The sequence below is a fragment of the Falco rusticolus genome, chromosome 11 (assembly GCF_015220075.1).
Source record: "Falco rusticolus isolate bFalRus1 chromosome 11, bFalRus1.pri, whole genome shotgun sequence".
NCBI classification, from domain to species: Eukaryota; Metazoa; Chordata; class Aves; order Falconiformes; family Falconidae; genus Falco; species Falco rusticolus.
In genome coordinates this window covers 11,205,289-11,225,597 of record NC_051197.1, presented here as the reverse complement: position 1 = coordinate 11,225,597, position 20,309 = coordinate 11,205,289, and the positions used below count along the sequence as shown (strand labels likewise).

Genomic DNA, 20,309 nt, shown 5'->3' with positions numbered 1-20,309 from the left:
CCAAATAAGACTGTAGGAAAAAGTATTACAGAAATCAGGTTTTAAAATTTTTCAACACCACAACAAAATGCAAAGCTTTCATTAGATGCGCTACCTGGTCACAGCTTTTGAGTCACTCCCAGTGTTTCCTCAGCTAATGTTACAAGGTGATTATAACATTGGGTATCTTAAGACCTCTACCCAGGAAATACATAAATAAATAAATCAGGACTTGTTTCAGATAACAAATGTGAACTAGCCCTCCACTCCACCTTGTATTTCAAAGCATTCTCAATTCTAATAAATATGAGTGCACTGCAAGTCAGATAGGTGATTCTGAATTTTAATGACACTCACACATGAGTGGGAATGAGGTATTTTGTCCCGACTGTGCAATCCATAAAGAATAATAATGCTGACTAGGTTTTTAATTCCAACATTAATGATCCGTTGGCGTAAGGCCTATTTATTACTACTTCTCCCCACAGCCTATACCCTGTAAAAGCATTGGCTAATTAAGTGACAAAGACTAGGATGACAGCAACTTGGCACCTCAATAACCAAAAAATCATTAGCAAGAGGAAGACAACTGTCTGGTTTAGTGGTTACCATACAAATCATCTTAGCAGTCAGCAGAAGGGTTCCAAAAGGCTGACACCTCACACATCAGTGTGAGACAAATCAAACTTACAAGATTTCTGCTCAAAGCAGAGCTCTAAGAAAGAACCAGTATCCTCAGGTTTCATTTTATGAAATTCAATTTATGCCTCATTTCAGTTCCACAATGGTGCTTCTTCCTACTCCTGACAAGTACCAAAGCAGAAAGAGACTGAGTAGAACCACCTAGCTGATATAACTCAAGAGCTTGAAATGAAGTTTCAAAGTTATTCTAGCCTTCTTGGCCAGTTTATAGAATACAGAGTGACTGTATTTCCAAGCAAACAGCAGCACGTTTTAATACTGTAAGTTCAAATAAGAGACCAAATATCTTGCTTCTGTCATCTTGAGCAAGGTGAATGTTTCCTCCACTAGTCAAAAGGGGAAAATTTTCAGCTTAAAACTGAATCCCATTGAAACAAGAAATGAGACCAAAAGGCATGTAAGGACAAGAAGATTTTCTGTTTTCCTAACAGGTATCACATCAAACTGGGAGGGCAGTGCCAACTGCAATAGCTCCATCCCACTGTGACAGAATGAAGGAAGAAATTTAAAGAGGCACAATGCACCACATCTGGGTGAGGGAAGACACACACTGTTCAAACAAGTGTCACTTCTCTGTCACAAGGTATATTCCCCATGCCTACAAGACCACATATTAAATCTGTGTAACCAATATGTAGAATAATCCACTTACTCATTCCCTACTCATTTTCCTACCTATGAGAACTTCTTCTGCCACTATATGCCATAAGCAGAGCCTAAAGTATCTCATTTTGCCTGATGTAGCAACACCAATCTCAAGGAGAAAAATTCAAACACTTCAGAAAAAGAAAAAAAAAATCCAATTGTCTAGACCATTAGTTTCCAAAATTGGTGGCCTTAAACTGTTGATAACTAAAAGTTTCTCAACACCTTGCAAAGATTAATCAAGAAAATTCTAAAAAAACAGGATGGTTAAAAATATCACTAATGAACCAACAGCAGGGAGAAGACAATTTCTGGTTTTTAAAGATAATCACAATTCTTATTATGCTTTTTTTTCACTACACTAAAGTACTCTTCAAACAACCATTTTCTCATTGTAAGACTGTTTATGCACTATAATGACTTTTTATAAACCAAACACATTAAGACTCAAGTCATTCACTGAATCACTTTTCTAGTTATTAAACCAATTTTTATTCTTTATTTTTTCCCCATGTATTGACAAGTGTTACAGTTCTCCAACTTCAGAAAAGTCAAATATCCAAAGCTGAAAAAGTATTTAATACATACTATTCTACAGTATCCTAAAAAAAAACTTTATAGGGTAGCTAAAATAAAACACCTTTTAAGCCTATCAAATAGTCCCACAAATATCAAGGATACTGTATGATCTCACCTCTAATATTTTGCAAAGCTTTTTAAGAACACCTACATTTGTTCAGACTCCTGATCAGACTGCTAATTCTAGAGGCAATCAAAGACTATCCTTTCCTAGTGCAAACCTTACGTTGCATGCTCACAACACTTTAGAAAGTGAGAGAACTTTGAAACTGAAGCAGTCAGGACAAAGAAAAAGCATGAGATAGATTTGAGGTTTCCTGTGAAATTACACATTATCAGCTGACTTGTACTTCAGTGCTGCCTTCAGAATATTTTTAATCTGAATACCAGAAATACTTCCTTATGAGTTATGAAGATAGATGTTTTTGTTGTACTTCAAATTTCCAAAATCAACAGTGTTACTATTTTGTTCCTTAAGACAAAATGACAATCATTCTAAATAGAGAAGGTATGAGGAAAGCCTATACAGATGATGGAAAGCAAATCTTTCATATGCTTTCTCACTTCCTCCGGAGATTTTCACCATCCCTCTGCAAAGATCTTCTGCCCTCCCAGCAAAACCAGGTGAAGGGGCTTGTTGATGCACGTTGTCTTCACAGGAAGTCAAGAGTAGCTTAATCTACTGCTGGAGGTTGGAGGTTTTTCAGTCCCATGTCATGGACTTGGCCAGGATAGTTAAATTTCTTCTCAGTAGCTGGTAAGGTGCTGTGTTTTGGGTTTACTATGAGAATCATGTCAATAACGCACGGATGGTTTTAGTTGCTGCTAAGTAATGTTCATACTAAGTCAAGGACTTTTCAGTTGTTTAGGCCCTGCCAGTGAGAAGGCTGGAGAGGCACAAGAAATTGGGAGGGGACACAGCCAAGACAGCTGACCCGAACCAAGGTGATATCCCATAACATAGAACATCATGCTGAGTATATAAACTGGGGGGAGTTGGCCTAGAGGAGCTGATCACTGCTTGGGGTCTGGATGGGCATCAGTCAGCAGGTGATGAGCAATTGTACTGTGCATCACTTGTTTTGGTTTTTTCCTCTAGGATTTTATTCCTCTCTCCCTCCCTCTCCTTTTCATCAGAATTATAATTATTATTGTCATAATATCTCATTTTATGTCAGTTATTAAATTGTTCTCATCTCAATCCATGAGTTTTACCTTTTTCCTGATTCTCCTCCCCATCCGACATGGGGGGCAGGGAGCAAGCAAGTGGCTGTGTGGTACTTGGTTGCCGGCTGGGGTTAAACCACAACAGTGACTTACAATACAACCACTGCTCTCTTGCTCGTTACCAATTTTACAATTGATTCTTCAGAGATACCTGGGAGTTAGTAGAGACTACTTACAATGGAAGATACTATCAGCTATGAAGAATAGATTAAGAAGATGTCCATGAAGAATGACAGACAAAGCTGCTTTTGCCCTAGGACAAAATGATGAAGAGCAAGATAACATGAAGTCTTTTCCAACCCTATGCTTTTGACTCCCAAATCTATAAAGCAAAGAAAAACATACGAAAATGTACAGTGTGGTAGGAAGTCCTAAACAGTAATAAAAATGCCTAAGCCTGACATAAGCAAAACTTGCAGAAAGCAGTTCTGCCTACTGGGCAAGAATTAGTTTCCAGGGAAAAAAAAGTAAGTGCAATTATCTCCAGTATGCTGCTAATGACAAGAGGAAAACTCTTCTTACTGCATCATAAGTCTGGGGACACCATACAAGTTCATACATGCACTGTGTTAAGCAAGCTACGGTTCTTGCAATACTAAATATACAACAGCTACCATAAACAAAAACACCTACACACAATTAGTCTTCCTATCTTCCCCTACATGAAAGACACATAAACATTCTGCCCTATTAACTAATTTTATGAAGATATTAATGTCACCTTGATGAATGTAATGTTGACCTAAAGTCTGGTGACAAAGCAATGAAACAGATCAAAAGCAAAAGCCAGAATTGTACTAAGAGCCAAATTCATGCCCTTGTTTGGCATTAACAAAGAAACAATTTCTTTCCTGTTGTCAGTGTTCATGTTGAGAGTTTTTAAATAGTATTCAAAAGGGTATATTAGGATTAAGAAAAATTTGTCTCCAGCTGGAATGCCCAGAATCTTCTTGACTTATGTTGACATTTAACCCCTTTCCTCCTTAAAAGAATTCAGGGAGGAAGGTATAGGTTTGACAGTCCTGAAGGCTGACATCCCATTTACGTGGCAAACGGGTGCACGCAGAGGAGACAGGAAGAACTTGCTCGTAGAGTCCCGAGAATGTGCTGGGGCCTTGTCCTGCAGGAAGGAGCTCCATACCAGTTCTATTCTTGGCCACTCTGCAAAGACTGGCAATAATGCACAGACTCACATTTAGCTTTAGAACACACTAGTAGTTTAAATACTGTAGTGCCTGCTTATCTGTTAGAACCCACATTAATAAAGATTGCAGACAGCACTGTACAGAACTGCAAACTCTGAGCCACTGGTTTCCAAAACCACCTCCAATGGGATTTTGCTGAGCGTGGGCTGAAAACAAGCAGCAGCTCCCTTCCCTCGAATTCCAGATTCTCTTCCGCTTTTTTCTGCACCTTTTCCATGTCCATTTTGCAGTCATCCTCTCCTTCTAATCTGAATTGGCATTCCCTTCTCTGCATGCTCATTTATAAAACTACTCAAATATCTCCTTCCCTCTTTCCACACATTCACAGACATTTTACTCTTGGAAAAAGGCCTCTGTTGACATGATATATCACTAAATGCCACAGGAAAACTGAACCCTCTGCCAGTAATGAGTTGCTAGTAGAGTCAATAAGCAAATAGACAGGACCAGCTGTAGAAACAACTCAAACTGGGAAGTTCTGGTTATAAAAGTATAGCTAAAAAACCCAGTAATAATAAAATACGGCCTGGACACACCAAAGGAGGTTCTAGAATCTTCCATAATGGAAATTTAAAGGACAGGTAAAAAATAGCTGCCAAGAACAGATCACACACACTTAAGCCTGGCTCAGCTAAGGATACTGTAGTAGTTCTTACAACATCCCTTCCTAGCTTTACATTGAAATTAGGTTGTAAGTTCACTAAGCTAATTGTATAAATGTTTTACAGTAGCAATATACACACATGAACACACAGATTTCTATAAGACATCTGACTTCATGCCACAACCCCCCTACAACAAGATTAAAGTCTGCCTAATGGTAGCTCAAGATACAGTTGTACACGACAAATAAGCATAAGATAGGGAAGTCTTCTACTGAGCTTCCAGAGGAACTTGACGAGGCCTCGTGTTACTCAATATTCCACATTCACTTCCAGCTCACTGATGGAAGTTGCCACTCTGAAAGATTTGAAACTTCTGTGTTTGTAGCATTACCCTGTTCATGTTATCTCACTAAGTAGTGAAGGCCACTTCATATCTTAAGTCCACTGGAGTAAAAATTAACAAACCCAAACACTACAAACAAGGATTTAAGGCTACAGAAAAGGAGACCCACACCCATCAAACGTAAGGTACTAACGTGCTATGATAACAAGTAGTGTGCACTATAAAAGACTAGGACACAAAGTAAATGGGTAATTTTTACATGTCACTGTTAAGAAGAAAACTAGGACATTCTGAGTTAGGATGTCCACTTGAAAAAGCTAAAGATGTTGGAAAGACTTAAATCTATATTGTAAGAACTAGGTCATTCCCAGGGTGGGGGTGGGACAGGAAAGAGCTAGAAATTAGGACTACTTAACACACCAAAAGGGTCAAAACCTAACTTGATAATGTACATAAAGTTTTATAGGGAGGAAAGAAGAGGTACTAAAAAGACGCTGGCCCAGCCAAAACAATACAAAGAGCAACTGGGTGGACTAGCAGGTCCAGAGACTTCAAATTAGGTACAAGTTTACAACAGTGAGATTACACACTGAGCACTGGAATCTATAATACTGTCTTTGAGGTCTTCAGTTCAGAACCAAATTAAAAATACAACGGGAAGGAGAGGGTATATACCTGTGTTGCACATAGCATCAGTATATGCTGTAGACAAAATACCAGTTACTGGTGACATATAATGACCTTTGATGATGTGGCAGTGTGTGCATAGATGACCTAATAACTCTTCCAAGCCTTAACTGTTTGAGAAGTCCACAATGCTTTTATTTTTAACCATACAGTTTAAGCATGAGACATAATGGGCAAATACAACATGAAAACAGATATTCATGCCAACCAAGACAGATAGGTTTCTGGGGTTATTTTTTTTGATCAAGTGACCTGCCTATTCTCGGAACTTTTGCACCTGAAGTTCTAGAAGTTAGTCCCTCACTCTATTGTACGGTTCTTACTCTGCACTGTTAATTCTAGTTAGCAAGCTCCATCAAACCTAGGTCAGAGGCCAAAAGAAAGCAGTATCAAACATTTCTGCACCAGACTCCTTGAGGCCTGCAAAATTATAGACAAACACAGAAAGAGGTGTTAATCAAGCAGAATAGTGATAAAGTCATAAAGCAAACACACACACAAAAAAAAAAAGCCCTCAGTGATTCGCTTTGGGAAAGCCGTACCAGTAGTACCTCTCAGATCTACCGCAGATGTTCCAAAGATCAAACCCACCAGCATGACAATGTGCCTGAGAGACACAGTATCATAAATTATACAAAACTTAAATGATACTAGATAGTGTACGTTAGAAGATAAAACTGGCAGTTCTGTTACCTAAGTACACTAAAAGTATGTGATAAAAACCAATTATATATGTTCTTCACACTACCCCTAAGCACAACTCCACATCAGCCCTGTTTCTCCTTTCACATTAGACAGCTGGATGCTGCTTATCTTTAAGGCACCTTGAAGACATTAAATAAATACAAGAAACAGGATCCTAGCCTCAGGCACAAGGTATGCATTTAGACAGGCACACCTTCCCTGATCAGTCAGCACTTTTGAAACTCTGGGCACATAGATCTGATCATACAAAATACAGAGTAATAACTGATTGATGAATTGAGGACCATCATTCCAGGTTATTCAAATAGGAGGCCTTACAGCATAAGCACATACAGCATGAGTATCCTGAGGATACTGACTTATTTGCACCCACCACTCCCCTTGTTAAGTCAACCAAAAGTACACTGTCCTCTCTTTGTATTCAGACTTAGCCTTGTACCTGGATAGTGCCAGCTCCACAGGCTATGGAGTCTACACAACCCAGAGTAGCACCAATATATTTCCAGCATGTGTTTCTCAAGGGTATCCATGTCATATTAACACCAAGATTCATGCTATCTTGTTATTCATATGGCTTTGATGCATCTTTCAAGATTACTTTTCTCACTGTTATATGTGTCAGCTCTCTAGCTATTGGGGAGGGGGGAGAATTCAACAGTTAAGCCCACCATTACAATAGCAGCGATCCCTGCACTACAGAGCTAATCAGTGATCCAAAGATAAATTGTTTCCCTCCTCCTGAATCATCTTCTGACAGTACTGCTAATTAGATGACTAGGTGCATTTAAAACAGGAGAAATGTCTGCTGTGGAACAACTGTATTAGCATCCACAACTGCCCAAGACAAAACCATGAATTCTTCTCTGGATATCAAAAAACTTCACCATTCCTCAGCAGTCAAAACCCTCAAATTCTCAAGTGATCACATCTGTACAGCAACACAAACTTGCCAACATGCAAACACACGGGACACTGAATTTGCACAATTCTCTATCAGATCAATGATCCTTGTTTTCATATATGCATGCAAAAATGCAAAAAGTCTATTTTTAACATTCAGCCAAAGTGTTGAAGTATTTCCAGTCCTCCTCAAAGTTTAGCTACATGAGACAGAGCCAACAAGAACACCTGAAGGAATTTTGCAGCAACTTGAATATTTAGTACTGGCTTTGAATTTGAAGGTATATTTGAATAGAAAAAGATTCTGGATTTTAGTACAACTGCTGTTTCAACACACATCTTATAATTAATAGTATCCATTTCCTAATATGGTGTTTATTTCAGCGTGATGCTTCTCTCCCCCACGATTACTTATAGCTCCATCAGCCCTTACCGATTTTCACAGCTAGGAATTTAAAGGTTTGGGATCATGGCTGGGCATTGTTAATTTACATAAACAGTCTTTACCTAGCTCAATCTTAAAAACAAACCTCAGTGTGCTGCACTTGCCATTGAAAATTAGAACAGGCACTAATCAGTCAGCTGTTTCAAACTAGACTGCTAATAGTTTGACAAAGTTCAGTTTTTCTATATTAGTTATAACAGTATTCTGGTGAACATGGATTTGAAGTGTTACAGTGACAGCTAATAAAATCAAAATGCTAGTTTAATACTTTTTATACTTTAACTATAAATAAATCACAAGGTGCAATAGAAATAGTAAAAGATCATTCATAGCACACATGACCATCAATATATACATCTAAGCTATAATGTACTCCTGTTCCTAAGCTAAGAGAAAACAACTTCTATCCACTGTGATAAGACTATATATCTGTGGAAACTCCTTTTTAAAAGGATGGAGGGGAAAGCTATCACTGAAAACAATTGTCAGTTACATAGCAAAAGAAACATCCCAAACCCTCAGAACAGGCCAAGTGTTCTTTGCTAAATCACTTGACTGAACCCTGAGTATTATACTCGCAAAACAATAGACAAATACATAATTGAAAAAGCTCTGGTGACATGGGGGTTTTTGAGACACCTCTGCTAATTTAATGGGAAGGCTTCCCTGCTCTTGGCTCTTGTGAAGTTGCTTATGCAGTAAGTCTAGAACTATCCCAGATTTTTCTCAAGTTCAATCATTTAGCTGGGAGCCTGCAGATCAGACTGAACTTCAACTGTGTCAACCCCATGAGGCTCTCCTTCCTGGAAGCACATCAAGGTTCTTGCGTGAAATCTGATCATCAGCACAGCAGGATTAATGACAGAGGTGGTCAGGCTGATAAACTAGCAGAACAGAAACCTACTTAAATGAGTATGGAACTACATCTAAGATAAGGTCATAATGCAGTCTCACCCCTTTGTGCCAAACTGAAGCGAGACCCTGTTTGAAACTGATGTGAAAGAAAAGGCTTTATCACTCCTTGTCTCCCTGCAGGAGGTCTGTGGCTGTTTCTGGGAAAACAGACACTAGATACTCAGACTACCGCCATGCTCTCAGAGCAATGCCACTGATTGTGGACTGACTTGGCCATGTGATGTCAAGTTTAGCTTACTGAAAGAGGGGATGCAGGGGAAGGTTTTTAAAGTTAGCAGACTTATTTAAGCACGGGAAGGTAAACCGGGTAGCAGAGATTTCTCTCAATGTAAGATCTCTAACAGCTGTTTACCTCTGCATGCCACTACCTGACTAAACCAAGTTCTCTCTTAAAATAAGGTATTCTTAGTAAATCAGTTACTATGAACGCTGGAAATTTACCTTTACTTTTAGCCACTTTTTCCACCCACCTACTTGTGTTTCCTAATGATCAATAATGCCATACCTTTCTGCTGGATACACAAACACCTTGCCTCAGGGTGCTTCTCCGTGATGCTCCTCACCAATGCATGGTAGAATATTACATCTATTTCTAGTAAGTCTATTCACAAAGTATGTAGCTATTCAACTACAAAACTCTTTGAAGTCCCAACATAAATATGATTGGCAATACCACTAACAGAATAAATTTGTAAAGCAAGCACTGGAAAAGCCTAATATTAAGAAGAGGGCTAAATCCTGAATTTACAGAATAGGAAAAGGCACAATGTCTAATCAGCAACACTGAGATAAACCCAAGACAAAACTACTCCAAAACATGAATTCTGAAACTCACACAAACAAGGTCTGTTACTTCCCAGTTACTTAGAGATGACCCAAGTCTATCTATACTCTTACATACTTCACAGCAGCTTCACCATAAAAGCTGTAAAAATGAGTTCCAGTGGCACACAGGACTTTAAAAATCAGTTCATTTCACATTAAGAAATGTCTGCATACAAAGACAGTTGCTACAAAATGCATTACAGAAAGTTTTCCAAGCAGGAAAATAAGAAAAAAACAAATAAATTAATAATAATAATAAAAAAAACCCAAACAACCTTGTTTTCAACTGGTATACAAGCTGGCTTTTTAAAGAGCTGACCCGTATCAAGTTTCCTACACACCCCAAATAAAATTCTTCATATCTGCCCATTTGAAAGAGTTAAAAACTTGTGTTAGTGGAAATTTAATTTCATATATCTAGCTAAACAAAAAAACTTCTGTGGAGTGACATGCCCTTACACAAGGAGAGAGGTATATATGGAGATCTGAATGCCTTTGGGTATTAAAGCAACATAAAAATAATTTTCATTTTCTAATTCATATACCTATTCACAGCAAGAAAGCTGGATAAGAGGTTTTTCCGTTTAACTTCTTAAAGAAAAGACCATAAAGTGCCACAGAATGGACATAATGTATTGTGAGATAAAGTCTTCTGGCATTTCACTGAAATGGAAATAATTTGGAGGATAACTTTGTTTAAAGTCAGGTGCTAGGACAAGGAAAAATTATTTTTGCAATGCCTGAAAGCCTAGAAGTCAACTCAATGCCCTATTCCTCTAACCTTACCAGAGCAGTCAGAACAGCAGAAATATCACCAGCACTATAAAACTGGGGTTGCCTGTATAATTTCACAAATTGCTTTACAAAGATCTTATCCACTTCCCAGATTCATAGCAGCAAGTCACCAACAATCAGATTTTCTCATTCAAACTATTTACTTCAAACTAATCTCTGATTATTTGAGTTAGAGGCATTGCATAACAAACAGCAAAGGAAACAAGAGAAGAGCAACTAATAGTATTTAACTTCAGTGCAATAAATTTTGTGGTTTCAAATTCAGTAATCACATATCGATCTCCTAATACATGCGTCTAGTGTTGGGAGGCAAAGACTACCAAATGAATGAGTACAATCCCACAAAACTAAAACTAGCTAAAACTAAAGACGTTCACACTTCCATATGACAGAACTAATAGCCATTGGTGTTTAATACACTACGTGAATGCAAAAATACACGTCAGACCAAAAGATAAACCAATTTTTTGTTGGGTTTTTTTTTAGCTTTTTGTTTCTCCCAAATAACCTCTGCAACTCCCCAAATAAAAGTGATAAAAAGCAGCTGGAAGAGTGACAGAGGAAAAATCTGAGACCTACAAGCTCTTCATCACTCACTCATCCAGACTAAAGTAAATAAAAGAACAGCTGACTTCAGTGAAAAGTACTTCTGCTGCTACTCTCATACATTCTCAGCCCCAAACATGAGGCAATCAACATCAAGCGAGGAAAGAACTAAACACACACCTTGAACACCTCAGAGAAGAAACCAGAGCCAATTTTCTCACATGTGAAGTCATCAAGACGAGTAAGTCTGGAAAAGGCACTTATCAGGGCTCTGTATGAAGAGGTACAGACTCTTCCTATCTGGGAAGCAGTCCCTTCTCCTCCAGTGCCACCATCAAAGTCTTCAGCACGCTCCAAGCGTGGTGGAAATCCTGCTATTGAATTCCGCTTACTTCGGTCCATTTTGAAAACAAAGTTTTATCTTGCTAAGGGAGGACTTCTCACATCTTAGGTAATTTGCTGTCTTCTCTACTCTTGTGGGATCCTAAAACACAAGAAATTGAGATTACCATTATTGGAAATATATCTAACAAGTTTGATAGGACTCAAGCACAGCTTATACCAGTTTAAGGGAATAAGGAAAAAAAACCCCAGAAGATACACAAGTAGGGGCATGAAGAAACAAAAAAACCCCACCACAACCAACCACACAGCATCATCAAAGTCAGACAATTTAATGAACTTTTCATTTAGATTCATGGAAATACTCTTATGCTCTGGCTATTACAAGAATAGGTTTGGAACGCAAAATTTAACTGGTGAACAAACAACTTTCACCACCACCACCCTTTTCTTTTTTACTTAAGTTCTGGTTGCTAAAGCAAGCAGCTAAGCAGAAGGAAACCCACAAAGTGTAACATTCTGCTTTACTTCAGTAGAAGCTGGTGATCAATGCACTGCTATTGCAAGAAACCATTTCACGTTAGGGACTGAACAAGGGATCCCCAACTATAAAAACCCGATCAACTTTCATTTGCCATAAGGAAAATTATTAGCTGTCAATAACAGTAGCTGAAGCACCAAAACCTTTGTTTTTAAAGCTTCCAGCTATGAGCATTCCAAGACCAATTCCTTAAATGGCAGAAAGACAAGTTTATATCCACTAAAGATCTAGCCCCCAAATTTATAAAAACATCAGCAATCCTGCTACAAAAACAAAGTATTCTTATAAGAAGCTGCCAGAACAATTCTACACACACACTTTTTAAAGCTCTGTTAATTTCAGTTCAACTGAAAACACAGGAAACAAGCTACATTTGCCAAGTAGGAGAAAAGGGGAAAAGGGAGGTAGTGGGGGGAGCAACAGTAAGGCAATTAAAAAAAAAAAAAAAGTATGTTGAAGTAATCTGGATGACTCTGGAGCCCATCAAATTCAGCCTGGACTGTCAACTTTGACAGGTAGCCTAATTTTTTTTTCTTTGAACCCTAGACTTAAAAGGTTATTCATCTTTTCCACACTTAACTGCTCATTTACAACAATTTGATAAGCCCCTACAAAACCTGAACAAAGTGAGCAGTCAGAAGGAGGACAGATTTCTCTTTCCCGAGGGTGAATAAAAAACTGGAGGGAGGGGAAGGAAACAATAAAGTTAAAACCAAAAAAATAATGGTGGACAAAATAATCACAAAGCAGGGAGCAGGCAATTATACTCCTGTTTACACAGATGTACAGAACCTGAACAATACACTAAATTTGAAAAGCATCTCAAAAAACAGAGGCACACCAGCTGTCCTCTGAATATATTAGCAGTGCTGCTATACCCATCTTTGTATGCAGCATATCTTTCAGAGATGCTCTGTGCCAACACATCAGAAAAAACACATAGTCCTTCCCTTCCTTCAAAAGTAAGCTTTTTTCAACTGTGTGGAATTAGTTTGAAGTTGTCCTCTCCAAAAACGAAAAAACCCAACACACACCAACACCAAAAAAACCAAAAACCCCTCTGTATTTTTCAAGGGTGTTTATTGCAAACATCTTAAGTAAGACTTACCTCTCTAAATGGGAGTTAGTGGGTATAAGTGAGTCTTACCAGGGCCTGATTAAGAAAATTTAATCTCTATCAAATCCCACATACAGAATTTTATATGCAGACTCCCATACGCATGAGTTTACTGCACTTTTCAGATGATAGCACTACATAACCTAACATTATGGTGTGGCTGACTGCCACACAGAAGGTCAGGATCCAATTTCTGACCTCATATTCTTGCCCCATGAGCCTTGAAGGTCTGAAAATGGTACAGAAGCACGATGGGAAGGCAAAGCATGTTCTGTCTCCCCCAGGTGAGAAAAATAGCCCAGAGAACCTCCTCAGCTATAGAGAAGATGCCCAGGAATTTTCAATGCACGCTTAAATAATTCCTTTTGATCTGAAAGGGACAAACTATCATTTGGCTAACTTTAAAGGAGATTAAGAAAGAACTGTCTACGCAAGAAGGACAGAGAAGAAACCACAGTGTTAAAAATTCCTTTTCTGGAACAGGAGATGCAAGTATCTTTGGAGACTGACCAGAAAGCCTGCTGTAATTGAAGAAACAATTTTTTAGAATTTATTTGCACCAGAGTGGCACCCACATGTACTAGACACTTTCCAAAGAAGGGAGCAAGCATTTGCCCCAGAAATGCAGTCTGACACTCCAGTATCACAATAACACCATACGAAGTGGACCCTGGAGCTTGTAGACACCTCTGCTAAATCTAGTGGAACAACACATCCACACTGCAGCCCAGCAAACTTGAGCAACTTGTAAATCAGGACTGTAAGTTTAAGTTCTCAGGCAAAGCAAGATATATGCAAAAACAAAATAGGGAAGATTGCCAATGTTTTAACTAGAGGAAGATACCAAGTTAGGTAAGGGATCTTAAACAGGAGGAGAAGCCCAATTCTGCCTTAAGTATCCGGATACCATTAACTAAAAAAGATAGTTTCAACCTAGCCTCTCAATCTATTTAAATCTCCCTCACACATACACATTCTATTGACTGAAATCATGTGCTGAACTTTGCAAAACTCTATACAAATCCCACAATGAAAGAAGATATTCAAAGTACTTCACACAAGACAAACCCCAGAAGGTTTTGCCATCTGGATTCCCAAGTAAGCCATTCCTTCATTTCTGCCTGCTAGAGTTTGCCTCCTTTCCAGACAGCGGCACGAAAGCCTTGGAAATTATTAGGCTAGAGCTCCATTTGTCTAGTATTCTGCCCAGGATTGCATATGCAGAATCAGAGGAAAATTTCAAGTGGGCACAGTTCCAAGTGGGCCTCCTGTCATTTTGGCCAATTACACTAATGATCACATCCTCAATGAAATCAACCAAGGTTTAATTGACTGTCAAGTCAGTCAGAGGTACTTTAATTTACTACCTTGTACAGTTAATTAAAGTGCACTGAACAGAACCCAAGACTATCCTGCAAATCCTGCAACCAACTACAAGGTTGTTGGGTGGGTTTTTTTCATATTAAAGCTCAGTTTAAAAACTCTTAAGCTGTACTCAACAGCCAGTTAAAAAAGATCCTGAACCCTCTAAAAAACAATTCCCAATAAATTCCCAGCTCTCAGACCAATTTTTCTGACATCTTTAACAAGACAAGTGCACTCAACTCCACCAAGACAAAAAAAAAATTTAGAAATACACTTCTCAAAATGCACACCTGCCCTACTCATCCATTTATTACATTACTGAAGAGCACAATTTCAGAATGTTTCCCACATGCCCTACCACATTTTGATTTCCTGGCTTAAGAAAAACAAACCCTGAAGAAAAAAAGTATCTATCCTAATATAATATCAAGATCCGTTTCTCCACTGCATGAATGCATTGATTTTTTAACTTTAGAAATTACTATAAATAAAAATATTATCAGTATTTATTTGGTTAATTAGAGGTTTGGCTTTGAAAACAATGCCTAAGCCTGCAAATCCCCAAAACAGCACATCAAGTTACATGCCACACATCAACATAAAACAGGTGACATATTAGCCGGTACTTAACATTTTATACTTCATAGACATAAAAATGGGTAAGGTTTCTCAGCTTTAGCAGCATCCCTTTAATGCCTGAGGGTATAAAACAAGATCCTTCCAAAAAACATTTCCATTCATTACTAAGATGTCTTCTGTCCCCAGTATCTTTATAAACGTGTGCATATTTGCACTCAAATGTCAACCTCACAATTTCCTAAAAGATGGCCTTAACAACAACAACAACCATTTTTAGACACAGAAGACTGTCACTAGGCATTCAGCCTGGAAAGCAATAAATCTGTTGGATGCATGTTATTAATTTGAAAAGGTTTTCTGGAGAACAAGATGCCAAAGCTTTGACATAAGTCATTTGCCAAGAGTTAACTATTAGAACTCATAGTCTGATGTAGCTTCAAAACCCAACACTACAAAAACATGAAGGAATTATGTTGGCAAGTGTCACTCAACCAAATAATAACTGGGGGGTGGGGGGGGTGGAATTCACTGTAGTAATGTGCAAATTTCAGAAAAGCTTCAAAGGAATGTAAAGAACAAAATCTTCCAAAGACTGAATTGATTTTGAGGTCATTACCCAGGAGGAGGGAAAAAAAATAAAAATGTTTGGGAGGGAAACACAAGAAATCAAACTAAACAAGTAAAGCAAACCAGGCATTCCACAATTTTGTTCTCAACTGCTGTCATCCCCTTTCCTAACAGAGGAAAGTTCCTTGGTTTGTCTCTAACTTAGCTTCCAGTCTTCGGGAGAAAGATAGTAACAAATGTTTACAGTCAAGGTAGCTACAAGTACCAGAGCTTGTGCTGTTTGGCCCAGCTCACCCTGAAGCTGAAGTCTTTTTGACTAATTTTACAGGATAAGACTTCAGGTCCAGTTTACAGTCTTAGTTACGACACTGCACTCAAACGTGAAATTCCCATTTTCATGTAGGTAACATTTTGCTTTAATTTCATCTCCCCTGTAGGCAATAATTCCTAGCTCTAGCCAGTACTGTCACAGTGAAAGCTTCCCACACAACTAGGGCTGACATTCCTCAGAGGAGACCTGCATTAGCCCTTACACCACTCCAGAAACTGGAAGTCTGCTAAACTGCATTGTGGTTTTATAATGCAAACAAACTGCCACAAGAGGCTAAACTGAAACAAACAGTTCATTTATTCTGTGACTGTAGCCAAGTTTGCAACCAGTAAGAGACAAGCCATTAACTTACTGCAGAGCTTAGGATTCAGGGCCAAGGTTGTAGGTTTAAAAATATTTGCATCAAGCATAGGCATAAATTCTGACACGTATTTAGAAGGCAAATATAACGGTGGGGTGGGTGGGGTGGGGGAGGTGTATTAAAAACCCACAAACAAACAAACAGAAAACCACTTGATCCTTACGCCCATAATATAATTGCCGACAGTTTCTAGGGTCCAATTATAACACAAAACTAAACTTCTACAGAAGGACCTTGCAAAAAAAAAAAAAAATCCATTCCTCTCCTAGCCTGGTTTTAGTCACTCCAATCCACAGTGCAGACAGACTCTAGCCTAGCTACAGAGCACCATTAGAGTTAAATAATCACTCGAGTAGATCATGTACAATACACAGCTGCAGCTTCACATGGATAATTTTAATATATTATGTTTGCCTTGCCTAACAAAACAGAGCTCAGTAAAGACACTGAGAAGCAGCTCATGCCTTCCAGGTGTCAGCAGGCTGGCATTTGCTTAGCTCTTGAGAAACACAAAGGGAACCAAAGCCTTCCGATACCAACAGGTATTGTAACATTTTAATAATCCAGGAATTTCCCCCTCAGCCTCTGCACCAGGTTTACAACTGAGGGCTGACAGCTCTATTAGCACTGCGGGGGGTCACAGGAGACATAAAGTAACTTTCTGCTGTTTCAATGCAGCCAGTGACACAGCCCAGCACAGCAACATCAAGAAAAGAGAACATGAATGCTTTTGATGGAGGGACGAAGGTAAAATAAGCAGTTGAATTTCATACCTGACTGACCTCTCCTGGACACAATTTTATATTTATACATCATAACACAAGGCAGTCAAGATTTGTATTTTCCAGCTAAAAGTATCATCCCCACAAATATTGAAAAGACACTCTGTAATACACCCTTAAAATACAGCTGAAACACCAGTCCATGTGGTGGACATGGCTTCATGTTATGGTGAAACACCCAGCACCATGTTTACTTCAGGTACCAGCTGCACAAACAGAGTCTTGACTAATTTATTAATTTTTGAAGTGAGATTGGAGACATTGAAGACCACTGGTATTTACATATCAGTCCGAAGCACCCTGGTACCAAGGGGAAACATGTAACTCAGTTTGGAAACCACGGACCTGGAATATACAAAGTAAGCCTTCAAAAGCTAAGTCATCTCAACCAACTCCATTCTCAGTTTTTTTAGTCTGGAGCTATTACAGTTCTCCAGTGCAACCAATGGGACAGTCACATAAAGAAGTGGCTTAGCCACTACCAGAAAGGTGTTCAACTTAAGAAAAAGTGACAGGCCCATATGCAAAGCAGCTTACTATCTAAGTCAGAAAGAGGACTTGGCAACTGGACAACAGATGGAGCCAGTGCAGCACAGTTGCTGATTAGTAGATGTACTTACTGATAAATACATAACTTCAAATGAATACGTTAGGGAACCAATAAGCAGGAAAAGAGCTTTAAAAAAAAAAATTATGAACACGGACCTTTTTTGACTTTGCCTAGAAGGGTGCTTAATTTTGTGCCAGGCTGCAAGATACCATGTTGCAAGGATACAACAAAAAGCTTTGCCACTGTGCAAATGCATGGTTCTCAGCTACAGGAAGAATACAGAAAGGGAACCTATGATGTAAGTGAACCACAACCTTCACTCTTTTCTGCAGCCAACACAGAAGCAACAGTCCCCTCCGTTAACCCTGCATTTCTTTCCTGAATTTGTGAAACCATTTGCATAAAGAATTATAATGGCAAAAACAAATTTAAAGAATTGGAGGGTATAATTAGGTTACAGGAGGCCTATACCACCAGAACACCTTATCTGAACCAACCTTCTCCTTCCACTGTCACAAAAATGCTAGGCACTGAAACAAGGATTTTTCCATCCCTATCTCCTGCTGTACATCCCAATGAAACAACACAAAACCAATCTGAAGCAAAAAATGCACGAGAGCATGCACTTGCTGCCAGGTACAGGGAACACACCCCTCTGCCTTCAGTTTAAGCTACCCGTGTTTTGCACGCAAGTTTTACGTGAAGACAAACCAAAGGACAATGGAATTACACAGCCATGTCTCCAGCTGTAGAGTATAATTCTGCAAGAGTCAGAAAATGACATTTTTATTGGCATATCAAGATATAGTATGCAACAATAATTTCCAAAGATGATGACTAAACAGAAAGGTTTATGGCTAGTCCACTGGGCATATCAGAGTTTCTCATTAAAAAAGTCTTATCTTAGGTTGTAAATTCCACTGCCTAATTAAGTCCCTAGAACTGTAGTGTCTATCAATTTTGCAGAGAATAAAATAGGCTAGAAGTCTGATCTCTACTAAAAAAAAAAAAAAAAAATCAGTTGAAGCACAAAGGCTTCTCATAAATTAGCATAAATATTAGCTCTAAGTCTTTTTTAGAGGGACAAACAGAAAGATATAAACTTAAATAACATTCAAGTCAGAGGTCTTGACATTTTACCTTTCAACTATCACGGTACCACCTATCAGAATATCCAAGTGGAAAGCCCCCTATACCTCAAGCAAATACAGTTCCCACCCCCAAAGGAAAGCAACATTAAGAGCAATCATCTGCATTTATATAGCGCCTTTCATCTGAAGGCCATAAAGCAAACACATATGCACATACATCCACCTGAACAGCCGAGCCTGTCATTAAACCATGATTCATGTATTCTTACAGGGTTGCACTTCAAATAGCAAAACCCGAGCCAAGCTTTCACACCTCTTGGCAAAGCGACCATGTTCAAGGCAACCCCGGTGCGGTGGGGCAAAGATCTCAGCCGTTCTCGGGGCAGACCCTTGCTCCCGGATCCGGGCACGGCTCCTGCAGCCGGCTTTGCCGCCGCGGCACCCGCTGCCCCTCACCGCTCGCCCGCGGGGAGAACGCGGCCGCTCCGCGCACCCGTCCCCGCACCGCAGCGCCCGGGGGGCAGCGGGATCCGCCGGCTGCCCCCTCCCCTCCGCCAGGAGGGTGCCCTTCCCCGGAGCGGCTCCTCTGCTCCCTCAGCGCCTTCAAGGGGGCTGCCCACCCGTCCCGCCAGCCGCCCCCCCCCCTTGCCGGCTGCCCCGCAGAAACGCGTCCGTGTGTCGTCCCTCCCCCCCGCCCCTCGCGCCCTGTCCCCAGCCGCCGCGCGGGCGCCGGCCGTTACCTGAGCGGCGGCGCCAGCAGGGCCTGCGGGCGGCGCGGGCTCTCATGGCCGCATGCCCCAGCCGCGGCCAACCCCCGGCCCCTCAGCAGCCCGGCGAAGCTCTGCCCCGCCGCTGCGGCAGGCGAGGGGGTCCCATGTGAGGCGGGAGCCCAGCTGCGGGACCCGGGGCCGTGATCACCGCGGCTCCTCCTCCCCCGGCCGCAGCCCCCGCCTCCTCCTCCTCACGCGTCCGGAGCCCACAGCGCCGGCCGGGCACCGCCCCTGCCCAGCAGCCAATCGGCGCCGGGAGAGGCTGGACGGCGGTGGCTCCCGACCAATGGAGAAGGGGAAGCCGAGAGGAGGGGCTCGCAGGTAGTCCACGTGAGTGCCCCTTTCTAATTGGTCGTGAGCCACTCGACAGGCAGGCAATTTGGCCAACCATACGAGAGACAGCAACGCCCTAGAGAAGAGCGGGAGCCAGTGGCAAGAAAGAGAGAGGGGCGTTGCTAGGGGCGCCTCGCTTTCACTGGCCAGCCTCTGAGGGCGGATTACAAATAAGGAAATTAGCCAATAGGAGCGTGGTGTGCGCGGTGACTGACTGACAGAAGAGCCAATCGCCGTATGTTTATAGGCAGCGGTGGGCGGGAAGCTGTCAGCGGGTCGGGCACGGCGGAGGGCAGCGAGCCGGGCCCCAGCAGGCCGCGCGCGGTGCTGAGGGGAGCTGGCGGCGGCGACGGAGCCTCTGGGGTTGGGCGCCAGCCGGTTACCGACTACCGATTGTCCGTCCGGGAAGCGCGGTGACCCCCGCCCATCTCGAGAGGAGCCGCCTGGCGGCCCGCGGGGCCTCACCGCGCCTTGGGC

General features: G+C 40.8%; 1 protein-coding gene across 2 annotated transcripts in view; it reads right to left on the bottom strand.

Moving 5' to 3' along the window:
* The window catches only part of TESK2 (testis associated actin remodelling kinase 2), an 84,772-nt gene extending 65,078 nt beyond the window's left edge, over positions 1-19,694 (bottom strand). For both annotated transcript variants that reach the window (XM_037403686.1, XM_037403687.1), the window contains exons 1-2: positions 19,470-19,694; positions 11,284-11,587 (exon numbers count right to left, since the gene is read on the bottom strand). In XM_037403686.1, coding sequence (XP_037259583.1) covers positions 11,284-11,505 — 222 coding nt within the window. In that variant the 5' untranslated portion in view covers positions 11,506-11,587; positions 19,470-19,694. The remainder of the gene's footprint in view (positions 1-11,283; positions 11,588-19,469) is intronic.
* Positions 19,695-20,309: the final 615 nt, after the last annotated feature.